At 43.9% G+C, this 25,207-nt stretch overlaps 2 protein-coding genes across 3 annotated transcripts in view; both read left to right on the forward strand.

Moving 5' to 3' along the window:
* LOC134465671 (myomegalin-like) overlaps positions 1 to 25,207 on the forward strand; it is a 57,697-nt gene that overhangs the window by 7,235 nt on the left and 25,255 nt on the right. For both annotated transcript variants that reach the window (XM_063219464.1, XM_063219466.1), the window contains exons 2-16: positions 3,535 to 3,611; positions 9,085 to 9,208; positions 9,626 to 9,792; positions 10,382 to 10,538; positions 12,033 to 12,086; positions 19,800 to 19,937; positions 20,220 to 20,339; positions 20,762 to 20,848; positions 21,267 to 21,491; positions 21,796 to 21,954; positions 22,155 to 22,259; positions 22,636 to 22,773; positions 23,025 to 23,204; positions 23,986 to 24,180; positions 24,756 to 24,956. In XM_063219464.1, coding sequence (XP_063075534.1) covers positions 3,535 to 3,611; positions 9,085 to 9,208; positions 9,626 to 9,792; positions 10,382 to 10,538; positions 12,033 to 12,086; positions 19,800 to 19,937; positions 20,220 to 20,339; positions 20,762 to 20,848; positions 21,267 to 21,491; positions 21,796 to 21,954; positions 22,155 to 22,259; positions 22,636 to 22,773; positions 23,025 to 23,204; positions 23,986 to 24,180; positions 24,756 to 24,956 — 2,127 coding nt within the window. The remainder of the gene's footprint in view (positions 1 to 3,534; positions 3,612 to 9,084; positions 9,209 to 9,625; positions 9,793 to 10,381; positions 10,539 to 12,032; positions 12,087 to 19,799; positions 19,938 to 20,219; positions 20,340 to 20,761; positions 20,849 to 21,266; positions 21,492 to 21,795; positions 21,955 to 22,154; positions 22,260 to 22,635; positions 22,774 to 23,024; positions 23,205 to 23,985; positions 24,181 to 24,755; positions 24,957 to 25,207) is intronic.
* On the forward strand, positions 14,058 to 19,791 carry LOC134465672 (uncharacterized). The gene has a single exon (XM_063219467.1). The coding sequence runs from the start codon at positions 17,414 to 17,416 to the stop codon at positions 18,689 to 18,691; it is 1,278 nt and encodes a 425-aa protein (XP_063075537.1). The 5' UTR covers positions 14,058 to 17,413; the 3' UTR covers positions 18,692 to 19,791.

Here is a 25,207-nt window from a genome sequence, read left to right on the forward strand (position 1 = left end):
TTATATAATTATTTATAGAATGAAAATAAAGACAGTAGAGTCTAATCTCTTATTTTACAGTTACATAGTTATGCACACAACTGTTTTGGTGAAAAAAACAGACAGGATTAAATTGACTTTCCGGAAATATGAGTGCAGATGCAAAACCCCCTAACTCCATTTCTGAAGACCTGCACTTCTATATTTTTAGGGAACCCCGTTGTTGGTTTGGTTTACATTCATGTACTTGATAATACCTATAAATAGTTATATTACATAAATAAAATAAAAATATGCAATTTTGATTGCTTTGTATTAAATAAAAATGAATAAGATTGTTTTCTGAAAAGGCACTTAGGGGGTTTTGCATCTGAACTCTTCGTATATTTATACACTTTAAAACTAAATGAGAAAATTTGTTGTATACTGTATGGTCTTGTTTAGTTTCAGAAAAAAACAACCCCCCAAAATCAACATGTTTTCTGTGAGCTTGTGGGTAGGAAGGATCTGTGTTGCTGATTTACTGCTCTGTATTGCATATCCATCTGAAAAACAGTTGCAGACTACTACAGTACTTGGAAAGGTTTTATGATGAGGAGACTGATTTATTTTCACGGCAGCACGTGTAACTGTGTGCTCTGTGCTGTTGACTCACGTGGTGGAATGGCCAGGGCCACTGACAGCTTTCACTGGGCCCAGAGTCATCTGAAAGGGCCCCCTATCAAATACATATAATGTAATGAGGACCCAATTTTGGGGGCCCGGGCCCAGGACAACTGACCCCTTTGTTCTGTCGGCATCCCAGAGAATGGACAGCAGGGATGCTCTCGCTGTCTCATGTGCATGTGTGTGTACATGGGTGTGTATGTAAGAGAGAGAGAGAAGAAACTGGGAGGGGGAGAGAAACAGAAAGGGTGGTGAAGGGTGAGAGAGAGAGAGAGAGAGAGAGAGAGAGAGAGAGAGAGAGAGAGAGAGAGAGAGAGAGAGAGAGAGAGAGAAGGGGTGAGGTGGCAAAGTAGCGAATGTACCTTGGCATGGCTGCGCTCCCGTGAAGGTCACACACATTCTAACAGGAGGAAGTGGCCATGTTGCTCTCCATCTGTTTATACCGGGAAGCCAAGTCAGTACCGCGCCAAGCCCATACCTCACCAAAAGGTCAATAATGGAACAAACATGCTGTTGGTAAAGGAAAACGACAGTATGAAACATACCGCAAATGCCATTTTGTAATCCTCCTATGCCATTTTGTAATCCTAATTTGGTTTCATGGTCTTTTATAGAGTATGCATCATTGTGAATCATTGTGAATCATTGTGGGGGTCTGCAGAGTAGTTGTTTTGGAAAATTGGCGGTGGGAGTTGTTGGCCCACACTAGACGGCTGTTCTGTGCTATCACTGCGGGTCAGCCGGTGTAGGTGCGTGCCTTCGTGAGTGTGCGTGCATGATGTGTGTGCTGTGTGTGTGTCCCTGGCTCATGCGTGCTGGCTCTTTAATCCTGTCTGCCTGTCACTCAGTGGCATGGATCTGCTGTGGGGTCCCTGGAAGCATCCCAGGCCTCCTGCTAAGGCCATGGAGCAGTGGGGGCCGGGGCCGGGGCCGGGGAGCTGACAGGGGGGACAAAGGGGTCAATTGTCCCTGGCCCAGGGAGAGGTGGGGCCCACAAGTCAGTATTCATTACATGGAATGTATGGAGTAGGGGGCCCTTTCTGATGTCTTTGTCCCGGTCCCAGCCAAAGCTGTCAACGGCCATGGGGTGAGGTGTGGAGGGGTGGGGGTGCTGACCAGTGGCCCAGGGGTGCGAGGCGAGGCGAGCGAGGCAGGTAAACAACGGGCTGCAGCTGTCGGCTCCCCGTGCCAGCACGGGCCGCATTCCCCCGCAAGTTATATTTAAAAAGGCATGACGGCAGTGAAAGATGCCCCAGCGTGGTGTTAAGTGACTCCCTGATTAATCAAGTGGGAGCGAAAGAGAGCGTGAGAGAGGGAGAGGGAGAGGGAGAGGGAGAGGGAGAGGGAGAGGGAGAGGGAGGAAGGAAGGTGCATGTAGATGTGATAAAGGGCAGCAGGCTGGGGTGGCAGTGTTTGGGGTGTAGCATGTCTCCTGGTCAGCCAGTCACAGCAGAATAGAGGAGACTCACAGCTGTACAGCACACAACAGGTGGGTGCTGGTGGAGGGAGAGAGACGCAGCACCTGGGCTACTGCAGATGCCGTGTGGTGTACTACTGTGCACAGACAACAGCACCAACACCAGACTCATATACACACACCAGACATACATACCTGTGCAAATGCATATGAAGAGTTCAGATGCAAAACCCCCTAAGTGCTTTTTCAGAAAATAATCTTAATTAATTTTTATTTTCTACAAAGCTATCAAAATTACATATTTTTATATTTTATTCATGTAATATAACTATTTATATGTATTATCAAGTACATGAATATAAACCAAACCAACAAGTGGGTTCCCTAAAAATATTGAAGTGCAGGTCTTCAGAAATGGAGTTAGGGGGTTTTACATATGAACTCTTCATATATACACACCACACACATACAAGAAGAGACACACACATGACAAGAAAAATCAAGAGACCCTCTCTCTTCAGGGTGGTTGTATCCTAGCGTGTCTTCTCAACTGTTAAGTGTGAGACTTGTCACGGGTGTGTGAGTCAAAGGCTCAATAAAGCACAAACTACTTGTTCATCTGGAGGTGGTGGTGGGGGTGTCAGGGTGCAAGTGGGTTAGTGTTTGTGCGTGTGTTAGAGAGTGTATGCACAGCAAATATTTTCCATCTGACACTAAAGCCACTAAGTCTCCCTAGGTCTCATCAAAGCCTTGTTATTGTTATTTTCACATCATTACTTGTTCTTGGAACTTTTTAATAAAGTGTTAATGAAATGGGCATACAAATGCAATGTAATCTCTAATGCCAGACCTTGCATTTTTGGCCCGATTGTATGTCATTTTTGGTAAAAGTGATTATCAGGTGTAATTTAATGTAATCTATAATACATCTATAAATTATATATATTAGGGCTGCCCGATTATGGAAAAATGATAAAAAATGGATTGGATCAAAATTTAAGTCGTGATAATTAATCATGATTATTCAACAAAAATAAACAACTGATTTTTTACAGAATGTTATTAAAATCACAAGATTAAATATAACCAGACAAGAATATATTACATAAGGGATGAACAAAATAGAACGGAATTGTAATAATTATGTAAAAGGAAATAGCATGAAGCTTAGGTGGGCCTACAGACTTTTGGCCAGAAACACCAGCCTGTCAACATGTTCTGATTTCAAGGACTCCTGAAGGCAGGTCACTATGCTGCCCCCTGTGCTATCACAACTAAATCTCGATTTTACATTTTAAATCCAAATCGTGATTTTCAATTAATTTCGATTAATTATGCAGCCCTAATATATATAAAAACCAACATTATCTATAGGATATAGATTAGTTTAGGTAAGGCTAAAGCTTCTTAAATTATGTTTGTTATTTGTGTGTACTAAATGTCTAACCTAATATATTTCTGCTCTGTTTCAGAATATTGAATTGAAGGTAGAGGTGGAGAGCTTGAAGCAGGAGTTACAAGAAAAACAACAGCTCCTTGACAAGGCTTTGTAAGTGAATGATTTAATTTGTACTTGATGAGTCTTTTAATTGTTTCTTTTTCTTTTTCAAATAGAACATGTGTGTTGCCGATGGGCAAGGCTTTATTTTCTAGGGCAAATTACTTTTATTTTATTTCATTTTACTTTTTTTCCTAAGCACATTGAATTGCGTTTGTGTATGAAATGCGTCATACAAATAAAATTGCCTTGCCTTGCCTTTAATATTTAGATGACTTATGGTGCAATCCTTACACACACATAGATCAAAGTACCTATGGTACTTTATCCCGTTAAATAGCTCCTTTTGCACAAAGACTTGTAGGAGAACAGTTGACCAATCTTATTAGTAATCTTATGTCGTAAGGACTTATATTTTTTGATGTTCATGTGTAGGCATAATGAGGTTGTAGCCCACTTAAAGCTTCATCCACAGATGGGCCCCCCCATATTGATCCCCTTACAGATTCTTCACAGCTCATGTGTCAGAGAAACAGCTGGCCCGTGGAACATCCAGCCAGGGTCCGTCCCACCCACCCTGTAGCCATATACTAGGAGTAATAGCCTGGCATGGAGGCGGCTGCAAGAAAGCCAACACCTTCCCCCCATAAACCTTTTTCATTCTGGCTGGTTCCCAGAGAACCGGGGGGGAGAAGGCCGGTAGAGGCGGCGAGTAGGATAGAGGAATTGATTAGTGGGCGATAAATGACCTTGATGGGTGTCAGCAAGCCATACAGATGCACATAGAGAGTTAAGGCACCACGGAAGGAGAGGGAAATATGGAAAGACAGAAGGAGAGGAACGGTTAATATATGTCCGTTAATATAACAAAAGGGGTAACACTTCCAAATAAGGGGCCATAATTAACAGTAAAGTAGCTACAACCTAATGCTTAAGTAAGGGTTAATAATCATTATTTAATGCCACATTAGACACATATTAATTGTTATTAATGCATATGTTGAACATTAGTAAGCAGTTACTTAACTATTAGATAACTATTACCTTGTGTTACAAGTTAATAGCATATTATTATTTAACTAATAGATAAGTAAGGGCACAGTTAATAGTTAAGTAGCTATCAGGTCATACTCAACTAAGGACCAAAAGTAACACTTACTTAATACAAAAGCAACGCATAACTAATGGTTATATAATACATAAATATTGGGTTTTGGGACCCTTATATTAGAGTTGGCTGAGGATAACTAATGGTTAATTAATAGATAGATATTGGTGTTTGGGACCCTTATATTAGAGTTGGCTGCGGATAACTAATGGTTAATTAATCGATAGATATTGGTGTTTGGGACCCTTATAATAGAGTTGGCTGAGCATACCTAATAGTCAAGTAATTAATCTACTGTGACATCTAGTTTTCACTCGTTCAAATCACTGTAATAGTGGCAACAGGAGCCATTATATAGCAAGGATTGGACGTACACTTCTCAATGATGGTGGGGTAATTTTTTCATGTACCACTTATTAGTTTTAACGGTAAAAACCCTACAATAAATGCAGAACATTCTGAAGAGTAATAGTTTTGAAGCGAAACTAAACCATTCCTTTGTGATAATTAGGTTAATGTTTGAGAATATTAGCTCCAAGAAGAGCAGTGCATGATGGGTACGCAATCTATAGACAACAATAATTCTGTATTATTTAATCATTAGATATGCCTTACTTTTGTATTAAGTATTAACTTATTAACTATTAACTGTACCCTTACTTATCTATTAGTTAAATAATTATATGCTATTAACTTGAGACACATGGTAAGGGGCCATATATATAATTATAATTAACATAATTAACAGCAATTTAGCTATAACCTAATACTTTAGTAACAGTTAATAATCACTACTTAATGCCACATTAGACACATATAAACTGTTATTAATTCACATGTTAAACATTAGTAAGCAGTTACTTAACTATTAGATAACTATTACCATGTGTCTCAAGTTCATAGCATATAATTATTTAACTAATAGATAAGTAAGGGTACAGTTAATAGTTAAGTAGCTATTAGGTCATACTTAACTAAGGACCTTAATTAACACTTACTTAATACAAAAGTAAGACATATCTAATGATTAAATAATACCGAATTATTGTTGTCTATAGATTGCGTACCCATCATGCACTGCTCTTCTTGGAGCTAATATTCTCAAACATTAACCTAATTATCACAAAGGAATGGTTTAGTTTCGCTTCAAAACTGTTACTCCTCATAATGTTCTGCATTTATCGTAGGGTTTTTACCATTAAATTTAATAAGTGGTACATGAAAAAATTACATCTCATCATCCCACCATCATTGAGAAGTGTACGTCCAATCCTTGCTATATAATGGCTCCTGTTGCCACTATTACAGTGATTTGAACGAGTGAAAACTAGATGTCACAGTAGAATAATTACTTAACTACTGTATTAGGTATGCTCAGCCAACTCTATTATAAGGGTCCCAAACACCAATATCTATCGATTAATTAACCATTAGTTATCCGCAGCCAACTCTAATATAAGGGTCCCAAACACCAATATCTATCTATTAATTAACCATTAGTTATCCTCAGCCAACTCTAATATAAGGGTCCCAAAACCCAATATTTATGTATTATATAACCATTAGTTATGCGTTGCTTTTGTATTAAGTAAGTGTTACTTTTGGTCCTTAGTTGAGTATGACCTGATAGCTACTTAACTATTAACTGTGCCCTTACTTATCTATTAGTTAAATAATAATATGCTATTAACTTGTAACACAAGGTAATAGTTATCTAATAGTTAAGTAACTGCTTACTAATGCATTAATAACAATTAATATGTGGCATTAAGTAATGATTATTAACCCTTACTTAAGTATTAGGTTGTAGCTACTTTACTGTTAATTATGGCCCCTTATTTAGAAGTGTTACCACAAAAGGCTATGGGGAAATCATCCCTCGAGCTTCCTGACACTGTACAGTGTCTTTTCTGTGCATGGGCCTGAAGTTGAGCCGAGGGCCACCCATCTCCTCCTGTGCAGGCACAGAATGCACCTGGGGTATGATGTTGTTCATACAAGATTTATGATATGAACAATTCTGGACCTCATCTCCAGTTGAGTGCAGGTAATTGTTGTGGTTGTGTGGCAGTCTGTATGTTCTTGCTGATCCAGTGTGTTCACTTGCAGAACTGAAACATGAGTCTGTGCAGAAATTTGTTCTGAGCTAGATCAGCAGCAGATCAGCACCAAACTCTTAGCTGACTCAGTCACTCTCTCTCAGGACTGTCCATTTACCATCCATAATGTAGAACATGGTCACCCTGCATCAAGTTCATGTACTCTTAACTACACATGCTGAAATGCTGAATGGCATCGGGTCGAATCTGTAAAGGGCAACACCAGAAGTCAGGGGTCAACAGTAGAGATGCACCGATCAATTGGCCGCCAATCATGATCGGCAGATATTGGCAAAAATTCCATGATCGGCAATCGGCATTGGCAAAAAGCAGATCACGAGATATTAAATTCCTCTTGTAACTTTTTTGTTTTGCATTAAGGTTACATCTGGAGCTAGTTGAAATACATACAGTACATTGGCCTATGCAAATTGTGATAATTATTGGTCTACTTCAATTTAGAAAACATCAATATAGATAGTTATCTATAGTTATAGTTATCAATATAGATAGTTGCTGATGGTCTGTTGATCGGCCCAAAAAAAGCTGATCGGTGCATCTCTAGTTAACAGAGGAGAAAGGATGTTCATCAGCCTTTATCAGAAGCCTTTGCCCAGCCCAGACTCGCAGGGTTGGCTGTGCCTAAATAAGCCAGAGAGGCTGATATCTGAGCTCCCGTTGCTGTTGGTCATCAGTTTAAAAAGAGTGCAAAGAGGCTGATGCCCTCAGACAGCATGGCGTTTGCCATTCTTAGACTGTGTCTGTAAGGGAGAGAGAGAGCGACAGTGAGAGAGAGAGACAGACAGACAGATTAGTCCATCATGTTAGCACACATGTACTGTACTGAAGATGGACGATTCTGACATAATCGTCCCTCTGGATTCAATTTCAGCTTCTACTGCAGGTTAACTGCCCAAAACTTAGCATTGCAATGTAGAATTGCCTCCTTATGAAATCTGATTGTTTCAATACCAAAGCTGATTGTCAGTAGTAGCATGTCAGAATCATCAGGTGCATAAGCAAGAGTATGCTACACTAACAGTATCACATCCCTTTTCTATAACTGCTTTACAGCTTCTTCATACATTCAGGGTGTTTGGGTATTTTCACAACAGTGATATCTGACATTTCCATTGTAATATTAAGATGAATTTCCATCCAAAATAGAATATTTTGATGGTTATCCATCCGTAGTTATATATGGTGCTCTTGCAGTTAATTTGGAGAAATGTGTTGGCCTTTGCTGTCTACAACTCCCTCTAGTGGTGCAGGTTTGTAGGTTGCAGTGACATCACTGGCGAGACTCATAGAGTAGCGCGGAGTGAACTGATCCATCCATACTCAAAAAAAGCAACACATAAAGACACCATTTGGCCCATGAGCATGTGTGACAGAGTAGAGGGCAGCTGTATTTATTATGTGTGTGTGTGTGTGTGTGTGTGTGTGTGTGTGTGTGTGTGTGTGTGTGTGTGTGTGTGTGTGTGTGTGTGTGTGTGTGTGTGTGTGTGTGTGTGTGTGTGTGTGTTAGGGATGGAACGGTTCACAAAATTCACGGTTCGGTTCATATCACGGTATCAAGGTCACGGTTTTCGGTTCTCTACGGTTCTTTTTTTTAGTTCATGATAAATGGTGCACTGGGAATATTAAACCATATTTATATAACTGCAATTATAAAGTGATGATGCGCAAGTTGAATCAGCTGTCGTCAGCTGATGTGCGCTGTCTGAGCGTCCCAAATGCCCTCTTTCAAGTGGCTAATAGAATCATAATATCCTACATGTGGTTTGTATAGGCTTATAATGTGAAAATGGTGTGATTTTAATTGTGTCATCCTCTGATTGGTCTTATATGCTAATGTGTTAATCAGAGAGACTGGATAAGATACTCCTAGAATCTCTGTTTTACGTATTTTTCTGGGTAGTACATGAATTGCGGTTTGCCAAGGACTGCATTTCACGGTCCGGTATGGTGTGTGAATTGTACGGTTTCGGTTTTTGGTGCGGTTTGTACAATCCCTAGTGTGTGTGTGTGTGTGTGTGTGTGTGTGTGTGTGTCTGGGCATGCATATGTGTGTGCATGTACGGGCCTGAGAGATGGGAAGCGAAAGTGTGTGTTATAGAAATATGTTTTCAGAGTGAGGGATCTGCGGATCACATCCGTGTGTGGACCCCTCACTCTGAAAACTACAGTCAGCCTTTGTCCTTCACCTTTTCCTGGGATGTGCACAATCTTCACCTTTAACTCATGGAAATATGTTCTCATTAGGTGCACCTTTTGCGTCTTTGTAAAGGCACTGTTTCCTTTGCTTGCTTGGCAGAACAAGAGCAGAGAGCCTGACCAATCACAATGAGGCTGAGGTGCAGCGACGATGTGATGAGCGGCAGCAGGAGATTAACCACATGCAGGAAGTACTGGAGACCAGGAGGCTGCTCCTGGAGGAGGTACACACACACACACACACACACACACACACACACACACACACACACACACACACACACACACACACACACACACACACACACACACACACACACACACACACACACACACACACACACACACACACACACACACACACAACACACACACACACACACACACACAACACACAACACACACACACACACACACACACACACACACACACACACACACACACACACACACACACACACACACATATACACACATACACACACAGAAACAGATACTCGCACACACACTCATCTCCTTCCTGTGAAATATAACAAAATCAATTTTCGTGAAAAGTAACTTACACAGACACACAGACACAGACACACTGACACACACACGCACACTAAGGTTCTCCTAACAATCCTATCACGTCCCCTCAGGAGGCCGAGCTAACGCGGGGTGATGTGGACCGAATGGCCACCCTGGGTGACACCTGCTCCCAGAATGTATGTGTCACCATGGAGATGGGTCCCAGTGAGCCAATAGGAGAGGAGAGGGGCGTGGACCTGGAGCTGGTCAGCATGCTGCCCGACAGAGATAAAGACCGGTAAATAGTACACACTTTCAAAACTAGTCAAAGTCTCTCATTGAATAGTCATTATTTTTTTGTGATCAACATTTATCAGTTAACTGAATTGTTTTGACAGTACAAATCAGTTTTCTGCTCAGAAAAAAAGCAATACAGTATGTCAATGCTAACACAAATAAAATAAATGCATTCCCCCTAAAAGAAACAACACATACATTAAAAATAAGACCAAATAAAAAGGGAAAGTTGGGGCAGGGGGTTCAATCAAGGGGCTCTTTCGAAATATCTTGAATGGATCGTAACATGCTTGACCACACCTGTGCAGTTCTCTGCTTTGTTGAGATGCAGTTGTGTACTTCAGTGATAGTACATACTAATAGGACGTGAGCCAGTATTCTCTCAATGATAGTGTAGGGAGGTACCAGTGATTTAAAATGGCTTTTGTTCTGCTGCAGTGAATCCCATCTCTGATTGAATGTGTTGCGACTTCTAACATGCTGGCCACACAAATGTTCTAATCTGTCACCGATCTCCTCTTGCCATTGATGGGCCATTGCCAATGCCATTGCCATTGATGTCCTGTCCTGTCTGCACTGTGTCTCTGTAGGGTGATAGAGGAGCTGAGGCAGGCTCTCTGCAGTAAGGAGAGAATGATCGTGACGTTGACGGGGGAGAAGAAGGTCCTGGGCGAACGAGTGGAGCAACTGGAGGAACAGGTGCAAGACCTCGGCTCCTCCCTGCTGCAGAAGGAGACAGATGCAGAGGTGAGAGACGTGCATGAGTGCATGTGTGTACTTGTGTGTGTGTTGTGTGTGTGTGTGTGTGTGTGTGTGTGTGTGTGTGTGTGTGTGTGTGTGTGTGTGTGTGTGTGTGTGTGTGTGTGTGTGTGTGTGTGTGTGTGTGTGTCTGTGTGTGTGTCTGTGTGTGTGTTTGTGCCCGCACGTAGAGGTACACCCTGGAGTCACTGCCAGTAGACACATACAAGTCCATGATATTGATTTGTGCACACATTAGCACATTGGTCACTTACTGGAATCAGGGCGTGTTAACCAAATTAAATATTTCTCTAAGATACTGTGATTAAGTGGAAATTGATTCCAGTAATGGGACACAGTTTTGCATGTGTGAGTGCCACTTCTGGAAAATGGGGTGGAAATTTAGTCACATTAGCAAGTGACAAAAGTGTGAGAATCTGTCTTCAAGTTGTATCATATGCACTCACGTGCACAGGCAAACACGCTTGCACTGACTACTCATGCAAGTGCAATTTAGCACACACACGCACACACATGCACGCACTTTCTCTCCCTATCTCCCCATCAAATATGCACACACATGCACACTCAGACACACACCGAGAGACAGTCACGCTCACATGCACACATATGTTCTTTTCATTGCTTGTAGCACTGACACCTCCCCGACAGCTTTATTTTGGGACTAGGTCACCTACACTTCCCTCCACATGCAGGAATTTTGCAAAGTAACCAAAAGAACAACATTAAACAACATTACTTTTTTAAAAACCTACAGAAGCTATAAAATGTGTTAATCGAGTACTTTTTCACTAAAATGCTGTTATATGATCCAAATGTCATAATTTCAATATCAAATATCACAGTTTGGTTTTATTTCAGTGTTTTCTAACATTCCGCTGTCTGTATGAACATTTGAGTAAGCTTCCTGCACAAATACTGGGACGTGTGAATACAATTAACATAATTGTAAATAACAACCTTTGATATAACTTTTTAATATTGCAATATTGCTGTATTATTGGAAACCAGGTAGTAATGGCTCATAGAAGCCTGACACTAACTTAACTCACAGAACATTAATACATGTTTTCTTTATTATGACCCCGTTGAGAATATATTTAAAATATTAGCTGTATGAACATCCTACCTCTCTGAGACCTCCTATGCTCTGTCTATCAAGGAGAGAGTAGAAACCTTCCCCATCTCTCTCTCCCTGCTCATTTCCTGTCCCTCTGTAACTTTCCCGTCACAATAAAGGTCGTCGTCAACCTCCCCCCCCCCCCAAAAAAATACAATACAAAACATACAATGCCGTGGTCTTCATCAATCTCAATGTAGAATGAGTTCCCGTTATGGACTTTGGTTGGTCAGATTGCATGCTTTTGAGTACTGATGCACACGCACAGCTGTTTAATGTGTGAAAAGTATCCCCCTCTGTGGCATGCCTCTAATCTCTCTCCCTCCCTCCCTCCCCCCTCCTCTCTCTCATATATCTTACAGTATTATCAAGAAGAGTTGGGTCGAGAGAGACTACGTATACAGCAAGAGATGCAGGTATGGCCATTTCACCAATACAAATATTACATACTGTATGTGTGTTCATTAAGGTCGAAGATCATGGCTTCACGTAGTTAGCCCTACCATGTTCTCCTTCTGCCTCTTTACCAAAAGGCAGTGTGCAATTTGTCACGTGCATCCACAGCTCCATATCGCCTGACAGGTGATTTCACTAAGGTGCCAGTTCAGCCGTCTGATGGTCTGTATTGTCATAAGGATTTGATTGTTCAGACTGGTTGAGTTAAATACGTGGTAGGGTTTTTACTTTCCACTGTGCATATGAGTGTCAGTGGGCTCGTTTTTGAGGGTGCAGTGCTGTTTTGCTCTGCAGGGCTTATGTGCACTTTGCCATTTTGATGTTTTCTGGTGTGCTCTGCAGAGCAATAGCAGCACTGGGCCCTCAAAAACGAGCCCATGTCAGCTTCTGTCATCCCCTTACCCGACTCTCTGCTGTGATGATGACTCCCCCTGCTGGAAAGGCAAAGCAGCAGGACTCACTCTCAGCCCTCCGAACATGTCACAAGCAAACAAAAATCACACAACGATTGTCGTGTTGCCATAGTTTAGGGTAGGTTATATAATGCTAGTGTTAGCCATTAGTAGTTACTAAACAGATCTGTAACCAGTCTGATTTTAATGTCTGCCACAGTTTATGTAACCTGTTGCCCTGTTGTTTACCTAGCGTGGCCATGAGCGCGTGGGGCACCCTGTTATTCTGAGCTGAGGGGGGAAAACAAATGAGCTGCAGAGATATTTATGTCAGAGGCTACGTGACTACATCCCACAGGCATAACACAGGCAGATAACATCATTGCTTTGTTACTATGGAAGTGACACATGTTTCAGTGGCACAAACATGGCACATCATATTTAAGTCATTACGTAATATGGAGGATAGAGTTACAAAGTATTCAATCTATCAATCAAAATGGCGTACATAGCACATTATCTACATAAATGTCATTCAATGTGCTAAAGAGTAGAGAAAACAGAGGAAAAAGAAACTGTATTGTGTTATAGATTGTATGTAACTAACTATCACCAAAGGTAGATGAGAATAAAGCTGATTTTAATTTCTTTTTAAAACAAGATACTGTTGGGGCAGTTCTAATTTGGACAGGAAGTTGGTTCCATCATTTTGCAGCATAATGGCTAAATGCCATTTCACCCTGTCTAGACTTGACCCTAGGCACAACCAAGAGAGGAAATTCTGAATACCTAAGACATGATATTGCTCAAGCATATTTACAATATATTTAGGGCCTAAGCCATTTAGTGACTTATAAACTATCAGAAGAGTGCAATGACCTAAGAACTGGAGTGATGTGGTCTCTTTTCTTTGTTCATTGTCATAAACTAGAACATAAAACATAAATTAAAACATACATTATTTTAAAGCTTTACACAGAATACACAGCAGTGTATTAAATAATAATAATAATAATAATAATAATAATAATAAATAACGATGGTACATTCCCTCTAGGAGTCACCACGGAAATATAATTACTCTTTATTTGCACAGATCTGTAATCATTTAGGAAAGGTACTAGAATTGGTCTTTGTTTTTTATGTAGCTTTGTAGTTTTATGCAGCTTAGAAACACAAGGCTGTCAGTAGGTGAGGTGCATTTTCACTTGTAAATCAGGAGAGAGGAATATGCAAAGGGACTTTGCAGGAATAGAAATGTTTGGATTTCTCATGCAGACCTCAACCACAGAGGTGACTAGTAGGTGGATGGCTGGAGCCAATATTCTGTGTGAATGTGAAGGCTGTTGAGTGTCAGTGTCTGCCCAGCCTGGCATTTCCACTGTTCAAGAATGTTCATGAAGCAGGATCACTTGATTTGTGTGTGGATAATCAGGACGATACACTGGGGCTATTTTTGGAGATGATTTACTATTCATGAAAATCGATTTCAATATATGTCACAGGAAGGAGAGGAGTGTGTTTGTGTGTGTGTGTGTGAGAGAGAGAGAGAGAGAGAGAGAGAGAGAGAGAGAGAGAGAGAGAGAGAGAGAGAGAGAGAGAGAGAGAGAGAGAGAGAGAGAGAGAGAAACCAAAAGAGAGAGAGAGAAAGTAGATAAATTGTTACTTGGTTAAGTAGGTCATGCCTCTGCTGCCCAGTCATGAGGTTACACTCATTCTGACCTTCCAGGCTAATATTAACCAATTGCCCTGACATAGTGCCTGTCCCTACAGACCTGGCAGGGGTCACCGCTCTGGGGACCCAAACCCAACATGTCACAATTATCGCTGTAGGTACAAGGTTCAGCAGTGACCTCATTTCATCACTACGTAATACGAAATATTGCACATCAGAAAAATCAAAGTGAGTTGATTTGATTTGCATACAATAAATAAAGAAATAGGGGAATTTGTCCATCATGATCACAATACAGGTAATAGGAAATGACTGTGTCTGTATGTTCCCCCTGTAAGAGACCTATTTCTTTAAAGCTGTTTATTTTAAAGGAAGGTCCCTAAAGAGGGACTTCACAGTCACACGGGGTAGCATGACTATCTGTACACCCCTCAGGAATGTTTATTTGCTGGTTTTCAAGGCAACCAGCTGAGAGAGTTGAAACCAGGCTCCCCGCCCTACAGTACATCATTTAAAAACACAGTTCTTCCCTTTGCTCGCTTCTCTCCTTTGTTGCCATGGTCTTCCCTCTGGGTTACACTGTATGTCCTTTTGTGGAGGTGGGCCTTGGCACTATCCCTCCTCTGGTGAAGGCTGACCTTTAATCAGATGGATGGGTGGTGGGTTGTAGCCCAACTTGGTGTCGCTTATCAAGGCCTGAGTTCGAATCTGTTTGAATACTGAAGTAGAATATGAACAGTGGTGGGGATTGAGGCCCATAAATAAACAAAGTAAATACAGTAAAATATACAGACAAACACACACACATGCACGCGCGCACGCACACACGCACACACACACACACACGCACATGCGCACACACACACCTTGATAATGTACAAACACACCTTGTATGTATAAAACAAACATCTTCTCCATTATCTGTTATGGCTCTAAGACAGTGAGATAGACCAAGATCTACTGGGATTTGGCCAAATGAAAGTCAGACGTTTCTGCCCAGAGTCTGAATGATTAATAGACTTCTTAAGTGATCACTGGTGCCATGTAATGAATCCTTTAGTGTTTGTGTTTACGTAAGGTTCAGGCAGAGATGGTGGTTTATTGATCTGTACTTTGTCAAACAGGCAGAAATGTGGGCGTTAGTGGATGTGAATAGTCAAAATGACTGGTGATTTGTTGGAAATGGCTACATAACCATTGTAAATCTGGAAAGAAAAGGCTGAGCTGCGAGCCTGTCAGTGGCTTGCACAACGAATTGAAACCATCATTATGGTTGGATATGTACTATATATAATGTTTATAACTGTACATTACATTGCTGTGTAGTACATTTCAAGCAATATGGGGACAACATTGCTGAACTGAAAAATTAGCACATTTCCACAAGCTTTGCCCTTCCTCGACGCATAAAATATTTGGCTAATTTGGTGATTCCCTGCGGCTGGGGGCACTGGATGCTTCCGCTCCAGCCCCAACACTGTCTGGAGTCTAGGGGTGAACAGCACAAAAGTGAAATGCATTCACAACTGACTATTTGTCTTGTCGTTTGACAGGGCAAAATGAAGTGGGTTGATGCTTACTGCATATTTTCTCATTAGTTTACTCAACATTTTAAACATGTTAAACATCAACATTTTAAAACACCCAGTAAGCAAGCAAACACACAAATAGACAAAAAGGCTAAGATATGGCACATCTAGTTCCAGTCGATATGTTCCACCTTCAGGAATTTTTAAAAACACATTCACATATAGTGGCGCGGAGGTGTTGATTTGTGTCATTGTAATCCCAGGAATTGACACAGGAATAGCGGTGAAATGCTCACTGCACGTCATTGATAGTTACTATGTATCTCATGAGATTTACAATAGTTGTCCGATGAAAGGGTGGTTTGCACATGGTCTGGTATGGCTAAAATAATATCACTAAGCAGAATATCACACAAAAAAGCTAAGAGAGGCTTAACACTTCCACTAACCACATCACCGCAGCATAGGGTAAGCAGGTGCTGAGCATTTTATTGCCTAAAAAATTAACATTTCACCTGCGCACTCAACTGGAGACATTCCGATTAAATGGGGAACAGTGGAATTATGCAGCGTTTATGGGCGGGCATTGTTGTGAAATCTGACCAGAGCTATTTCCAATTAGATGTAACTGACTACATGTCGTGCATTAATACTTTCGATTTACTTTGTTTCGTGTCATAAACTAAAGTCAAAGCACTGTGGAATGTCATGGACACCCCTATTTGAGGAAATGGTACATGCCGTGTTAGCAGGTTTCGGAAGGCAGCCACAGCGCTGCCACATCATTGCTATCGCTCTTGTGGATCTTTCATAGTGTGGTCCTGCTCCGCTTTATAGATAGATATAAAATGACCTTGCTATGATTATAAAATCACAACGGTCCATTGTGAGATATACGCGAATTCAACGCAAACGGAGCAACAATACGCGATGCCAGTACAAGCCAGTCTGGCTGAAGGACTACCGGTGATACCGTGAGCTCTTTCACATGACAGCGGACGTAATGATGTAGTGTTACTTGTGATGTACATTCTGTGAAGATCTAACAATCAAAGGACTGTGCCATAGACTCGAACGATTTCGGAAAATGGATGTATGGGCAACCTTTCCATTTTTACGGCCATTTACGCACGACTGCGCCATCATTTCCAGGAACGAGCATTTTGAAGAAGCGACACATGCTGTTCATATCGGGCTGTAGAAAATCCAGGGATCACTGGTTGTCTGTTGGAACGAACATTGTTGCCTTGCTTTTTGCTTCCTACCTTGTACTCGCAGGCTTCTCATCCACGTGCATTTCTTAAAGATGGGTCGTCTGAAAACGCCCTGCCTTTGCTCTGCTGCTATAGCCTTCCCTGCCTCCTCATAATGCACAACATACCAAATATTTAAATGGATAGTCATAGATTATATTTCTGTTATTTATTTCATGTCAGATGTATTTTTCCAATTTAAATGAAATGTCACTCTAGCTTTGGAAAAATAATTAATTTCAAGAAGCAGGGGACATTTTGCTGAACCTACTTGAAGTTGCTGTTCCATTTCCCTATTGCAAGAGCTGTGTGGCTGTCTTTTTTTTCTTGTGTGACATTTTGCATAGAAGGACTGGTACCCTGCAGTGCTTGTGTTAAGGGAGAGCTGAACAGAGAGCCTCTTTCATTCTTGCTGGTCGTCAGTGTTGCAGCTACCCCATGCTTGATTCCAAAATGAAGGAGGTGTGTCGCATCTGTGCCCGGGAACTATGTGGCAACCAGCGCCGCTGGATCTTCCACCCAGCTGCAAAGCTCAACCTGCAAGTTCTTCTGTCCCACGCACTTGGCTGGGAGCTGACACGCGATGGCCGCGGCGAGTTTGCATGCAGCAAGTGTGCATTCATGTTGGATCGCATGTACCGCTTCGACACGGTGATCGCACGGGTCGAGGCACTGTCAATAGAGCGACTCCAAAAGTTGTTGCAGGAGAAGGACAGGCTACGCCAATGCATCTGGGGCCTGTATCGCAAGAATAATGCTGACATTCCTTCTAGTGCCACTCAGTCCCAGAGCAAGGACTTCACTGTAGACATGACTGGGCTCTACCATGCCAAGTACTGTGCCCTGTTGCAGGAGGACCTGGTCTACTCGCTGTACGAGGCCTGGGCTGAGGAGGAGGATCAGACGATGGCAGAGTGTGCACATGCACATCACACCTGTCAGACCGCCCCCTCAGAAATCTCCTCATCACACCGGCATCACCACCGTTGCCGTGGCTGCAGCGCCCTGCGTGTGGCCGACTCTGACTACGAAGCCGTGTGCCGCGTTCCCCGCAAGGTGGCACGCAGCATCTCCTGCGGCCCGTCCACACGCTATTCTGCCAGTGCGGCCGGCAGCACCAGTGGTGAGGAGAGGGAGGAGGAACAGACGTCCTCTGCCACACTGGTGGCAGACACCCAGCCCTCCAACGCCACCACCACCTCGGACAGCGAGCGCACACTACTTGACCACGGCAGTTCCAGCCCCTCAGTGGAGTCCCTGGACCTGGTCCACGGCCACAGCAGGCAGCATGCGCTTGATGGAGATCCAACGGAGGACCAGAACTCGGATTCTCTCTCTGAGGACCCCATTGAGCCTCAACCTTCACACAAACTGGCCATGGCCCTTTATATGCTGCGGAGCTGCTCCTACCGTCCCATTGAGAGGGCGCAGGGTAGCAAGCTGCCTGTGCTGGCCAAAGCTGGTGTCAGGAACGCCAGAAGAAAGCCAGGCAGCCTGGACCATGGGGCCAGGGGCCATGAGGTGGATGGTGGGGAGTGTGAGCTCACAGAGGTGGTAGAGCTGCCACTGCCACTGCCACTACCACTACCACGGATCCAGGTGGACTTGGGCTCGGAGCTGGCCGAGATGGAGGAGATGTGGCAGGATGTGTATGTGGAGTGTTTACCATTCCGCTTCCAGAAGGTACCACAGCCAGGGCGCATCACTGTTTCATAACCCACTCTTTCCTGAGCTTTGTTTCAGGGCCTGGGATTGTTGACCCATGCATACCTAAAGAACATGGGACCCTTGCACTTACACGTCTCTTGAGAAGGAAAAAGCAGCGCAAACAGCCATGTTACATAACATTATCTTGTACTGCTACTGTACACCACCGGCATGTAGTGTCACAGAAGAAGCACTCACATTATTACATCACTGTGATTTTAGTGAACTGAAAAAGAAAAACCCTCTGAAGACAAGAGTTATGTTATCCAACCAGTGGAGTTGCCTGAGGCCAGCTAGTAGTTTCTTTAAGACCATGTAATTAGGCTTGTAATCCGTTTGGAACTTAAAGAGCAGCCTTTTAGTCTTTTAGTCTTCTCTAAGACTGTCGTGCAAACCTAGCTCATCATAAAGTTACCACTGACCGCACAGTTAACCCCCTCATGGCATTAGCGGTGGAGCGACACACTTGGATGCGACACCATGATGTTGTGCACCCACATGGACATACAATGCGTATTGTACTATTGCTACTCCTTGGTCAGCACAAAAAAAGCAATGGAGACAAACGTACAGTCTTTTTGCCCACACAGTTCTTCTGTAAAGTGGTGTGTCCACGGTGCCCTAAATAGGCTAGCTAGTGCATAGTGACAGAGGGAATGAGGCAGATCTGCTGGCCTATATTCACTGACAGCAACCCCCGGAGGCATCACACCATCGCATGCTTCACTGGGAGATTAAGCTTTTTGTTCTCCTCTGCCTGTCTACTCCCGTCGCATCCCACATTTGTGACCCCAAAGACCACAATGGCTAATACGAGGTGATGTACAGATCTGCCCTTCTGTGGCTGCTACGTATATAGATAGACAGACTGGAGAACTCGATGCCTCCGCATTTAGGGTTAACATAACATAAGTGTTTAATTTGCTTGTACAAGGTCAACTGACTATCTTTTAGTCTCTGACCATTAGTTCTCTTAACACAAAAGGGTCGGAGGCAGGAATGTAAATTGGTCCATTTGTAATTGTAATTGTAATTATACTTCCCTGTGTGGCTCAATAGCCCTGTGTTATTGTTCATCTCACTGGTCTAATTCTGTCCCACCTCATCTCGTTTCCAGAGCCTGGTTGAGGAGCAGCAGTCCCAGCTGAACCAGTATGAGTGTGCCGCAGGGCAGTGTGTGAGTGAGCTACAGAAGGCCCAGCTCCAGGTCCAGTCACTGCAAGCCAAGATCCACGAGAGCGAGGCCAACAACAAGGTACGCCATGCACAGGTTTAGCTGACATCCATCCTAACACAGGACCCCGTTTCTCAACAGTGTCGTTGCTAACCAGTTAGCAACGCAAGTTGCCAATGGGGAAATGCTTGACAACTAAGTAAGTTGCTAACTTAGTCAGTCTGTTGAGAAACGCACCACAGATCCACATTACACAGATGGACGGTACATAAACCCAAAAAATGAGTATCACCCCAAGCTACTGTACAAATCTTACAAACTTCTTTTTCAGTGATCCCTCATTCTTCATTTCTCACTCTGTAGAATCTCCAAGAGAAGCTGAGTGAAATGGAGTGTGAGCTGCGTCTCATCAGGCAGGCCGCTCAGGCTCAGGAGCGCACAATCCAAGGCCTCAATGAGTCCATCTCCACCAAGGATAACGAGGTAAGTGACTAACGGATTAACACTCCCAGACACATTCACACACTTAATAATTCTTAAAAATATACTTGCACACTCACACATTTGTATTGATTTATTAGTCAGTCCCACGGCCTTGATCTCTCTACGCCTGTTTGTCAAATCAAAGCATTGTAAACCTAGAATATAGGAGAGCCGCAAGCTGTTGACATTTCTGCTACTGTAAACATTTGAAGACAGATGACTTCAAAAGAAAACTGGTTTAGCCCTGCCTAGAGAATCGTATTGGCAAAACAACCAAACATGACCGCAGGTGATGGAGACAACTATTGTATGTGCCATCTGCTATATCTAAAACAGAAGTTGTTGAAATGGAGTCAATGGCCGATTTATATATCTGCAACTGCAATGTATTTCAAATCTTTTGCATACTTTTTTTTTGTCAGGCCCAAGAGTTATACCAGCTAATTGAAGGGCAGAACGCTACACTCTGCAAGTTGAGAGAGATGGCCCACCGCAACCAAATTCAGCAGGTAATACATCACAGCAGAATGCATTGTGCCTCTCTGGACCCATACCTTGGGTACTAGGAAAAGTGCTGTATAGAGCTTATATAGAACTTACATAAAATGCATACTAATAATGGGTCAAAGACGTCTTTGTCATTCAGTGTTACGGACACCTTCCGCCGACTGTAACTGCAAAAAAACATGATTTTTAAATTGTTTCAAGTGAATGGATGACAGCCGAGGCTTTCATGAATTCCCTGTAACAATAAATAAATAAAAAGAGTAATTTTTTACAGTTACAGTCAGCAGAAGGCATCCGTTACACTGAATGACAATGCTTTTTTGTACGTCTTTGACCCTAATGTTGTACTTAACCCAGTCATTTATTCGGTCTCCTGTGTCTCTCTGTGTGTGTGTGTGTCTGTGTGTGGGGTGATGGTAGACGGGCGAGGGCGGTGGAGGGGCGGCCGGTGTGTCCCAGCTGCAGTCGGAGCTGGTGGGGCTGCAGAGCTCCCTGTTCACAGTGCAGCTGGAGCTGGAGGCCAGCCAGCGGGCCCAGAGGCAGAGCCAGAGGCAGGCGGACGACCAGAGCCGCACAGCTCAGCGCCTCCAAGGAGACCTACAGGAGGCTCTGCAGTACAGGGAGGCCACAGAGAAACATAACCAGGTAAGGGGGGGGGGTGGGGGGGGGGGGGGGGGGGGGGGGGGGGGGGGGGGGTATAGTGCATGCATGCATACTAGGGGTGTAAATCACAGCCTCCATGAAGTTATGATTCAATATCGATTTCTTAAGGAAGCGATTCCATTATTTTCAATACTTAATAATGCACCACGATACGAGTTGATTCGATTCGATCGTCAGCCGTGGAATCGATGCATCGATACATATCAATTATTATTTACACCACAATGCATACGTGTGTGTATGTGTCGTTATGCGTGTTCGTCATGGCTGGTGTTGTGTTGTGTAGGACCTCCGTGGTGCCCTACATCAGGCCCGCTCGGAGCTGCAGGAGAGGGAAGGCCAGCTACGAGACATGGAGGCCCGGAGGAGCTCGGAGCTTCAGGACCGCGACAAGAGCATCACACAGCTACGCGTGTCCCTTCAAGACAAAGACAGACTACTGCAGGTTCGTATTCACATGCTTACACACACACGCACACACACACGCACGCAAATACACAGGCACATTCAGAGGTGACTTGATGCCTTTTATGTCCACACACACACACACACACACACACACACACACACACACACACACACACACACACACACACACACACACACACACACAGGTGACTTGATGCCTTTTCTGTGCATCATCAGGAGTACGGTGAGCTTCTGGAGCCTCCGGCAGAGTCTGCTCGACCCCGAGACGTCCTGCTGGACAAGCTGAGGAGCCGCATTAGAGACCGGGACAAAGCACTAGAGGTCAGACACCCCACCCACCCCCCACCCCCGAGACACTCTAGACTGGCACACTTTCTCTCACTTTCCCTTTGCAGGGCCTTAACAAGACATTCTCAAATACCGAGGTGAAATTCTGCGTGCTGTACTGCACACTGTAAATTTCAGTTCATTCTTCAGTCAAACGTTTTGAAGTGCGTTGCTGCGTTTGAGGCAAATAAATGGGAATAGGGGTTGGCGCATACAGCGTGAATTTACCATTGTTGATCATAGATCCATTTTCATCATAGATAAATGTTACATTTCTGAAAAAAAACAGAGGACCTCTGTGTCCTAAATGGTAGTGACAGCCATGCCCCCCGAGCACCCCACTCACTGATCCTAATGGTTATGTCTGCAGCGCTCAATAGACGAGAAGTTCCGCTGCCTGGAGGAGAAGGAGGAGGAGGTGCGGAGGCTTCACCAGGCCATCAGGGAGAAGGAGAGAGACCTGGAACGGCTGCGCACAATATTGGCCAACAACGAGGAGACCATCACAGTACGGACCTTTTGGAGACCTAGTAGTGGATCGCAGTTTGACAAATGGCAAGCAAGTGACCAATACAAGGCTAGTGCATAGACTCTTGTTAAAGTGTGTGTGTGTGTGTGTGTGTGTGTGTGTGTGTGTGTGTGTGTGTGTGTGTGTGTGTGTGTGTGTGTGTGTGTGTGTGTGTGTGTGTGTGTGTGTGTGTGTGTGTGTGTGTGTGTGTGTGTGTGTGTGTGTGTGTGTGTGTGTGTGTGTGTCTTCAGAGCCTGGATGCGCTGGTGCGTGGTAAGGACCTGGAGCTTCAGTGTGTGAAGGAGAGCAGCCGGAAGCTGCAGGGTCTGCGGCAGGAGAGCGAGGAGAAGCACACGCTCAGCCTGAGGGAGAGGGACACCCTCATCAACCAGCTGCAGACCGCTCTGCACACACACAGCAAGGAGACAGAGGTACGACATGCGTATGCAAACATATACACACACACACACACACACACACACACACACACAGCAGGGAGACAGAGGTACAACATGCGGATGCAAACATAAACACACACACATACACACACACACACACACACACACACACACACACACACACACACATACACACAGCAAGGAGACAGAGGTACGACATGCGTATGCAAACATATACACACACACACACACGCACAATAGGGAGACAGAGGTACGACATGCGGATGCAAACATAAACACACACACATACACACACACACACACACACAGCAAGGAGACAGAGGTACAACATGCGGATGCAAACATAAACACACACACACATACACACACACACACACACACACACAGCAAGGAGACAGAGGTACAACATGCTGATGCAAACATAAACACACACACACTCACAGCAAGGAGACAGAGGGACAACATGCGGATACAAACATAAACACACACACACACACAGACACACACACACACACTCACCCATTTCAGTTATGAGGATGTCTTGCATTCGGCATGCTTTTTTCGACAATTCCGTGCAACCATTCTGTATCCATAGCAGGTGTACAGGTTGTTGTATACGGTGTGCCCTTGGGTACTGAGTCACACCCATAGTGCTGAAAGCCCCTGTCACAATGAACCAGCCTGGCCAGACAAACCTGTCGGCTCTTTTTGACCTCAGCATCTTCCTGCTGTGCGCGCGTGCGTGCGTGCGTGCGTGCGTGCGGTACACATATTTCTTCGTGTGTGTTTTCAGGAGCTGAGGGCCACCTTGCTGTCGAAGGTGTGTGTGAGCCCCTCGGAGGCGGTGGAGGAGCTGAGGGCCCGACTGCAGCTGAAGGAGCGTCTGCTGCAGGAGCTCCTCTCGGACCGCACGCGCCAGGCCCAGGAGCACCACGCACACATCCAGGACCTGCTGAACACCATCAGCACCCGCGACCAGCAGATAGAGGTACCACACTGCACCAGCCTGCCTGCCGCCAGACCGAGGTGGTACTGTGTTTCAAAAACATGTTAGAGGAATTATCAATGTTAAATGAATACAAAAAATAAATCTGCTAGTGCTATTGAAGAAAATGAAACTCACTTTTCATTAGCGGACTTATCGCTATCTCCAGGTTAACGTAACCCGGTTTGTTACTAAAACACCTTCTTGTACTACCCCTCAGTGGAAACATTCACCGTTTCCCAATGTCAAGTGTTCTAGCCTTGGTAGTGCGTGAAACGCCTAGTGATGGGATACCCCGCAGAGTTCACCAAAGAGTATCCAATCGCTGGGCGTTTCACGCTCTACCAAGGCTAGAGCACTTGACATTGGGAAATGGTGAATATCTGTGCCAAATCTCAGCTTGTGTTTTACTTAATCCATCTAAGGAGAGAAGTAGAAAAAATATTCGCAAAAATATTCTACTTCTCTCCTTATACGTTTTTTTTTTTAATATTCTGCACCCGTGGCTAGTTGTTACTTTGGGATGAGCGCGCATCTTACACTTTTTACTTAATCCATCTCCCTTGTCTTTGTGTCAGGATTGCACAGAGCGGCTGCGGCAGGTTATTGGCGAGCAGACGGGGCAAGTGAAAGAGTTGCGCCAGCAGCTGTTGTCAAGGGAGCGTGAGCTGGGTGATGTGGGCCGAGAGAGGGAGAAGGAGAGGGAGAGCGCAGAGCCGGTCGCCAGAGAGCTGGAGAGGGTACAGAACCTTCTCAAGGAGAAAGAGGCCTTCATTCAGGTGTCAGCACTGCCCCCCTACCTTCACTGCTTCACAACATAACCGTATTCTGCCTGCCATTTCTACAAGCCATTTCAATATCCTGCATGCCATTTCAAACAGAACTGAATAGACAAAAATCCATGGGAGCGATTCTGAGTTTGCTAATAACTGTACCCAATATTCATGAATGGCGTGACGTTTTCCACGTGCGTTACGCCCTTTTGTCGGGGAAAACAGCCAATGCCAAGTCAATTGGTGGTGTTGGGAAA

The sequence above is a fragment of the Engraulis encrasicolus genome, chromosome 16 (assembly GCF_034702125.1).
Source record: "Engraulis encrasicolus isolate BLACKSEA-1 chromosome 16, IST_EnEncr_1.0, whole genome shotgun sequence".
Taxonomy (NCBI): Eukaryota; Metazoa; Chordata; class Actinopteri; order Clupeiformes; family Engraulidae; genus Engraulis; species Engraulis encrasicolus.

Excerpts from the sequence above, each read along its gene's own strand:
- LOC134465672 (XM_063219467.1), top strand. The coding sequence starts at position 17,414 with ATGCTTGATTCCAAAATGAAGGAGGTGTGTCGCATCTGTGCCCGGGAA.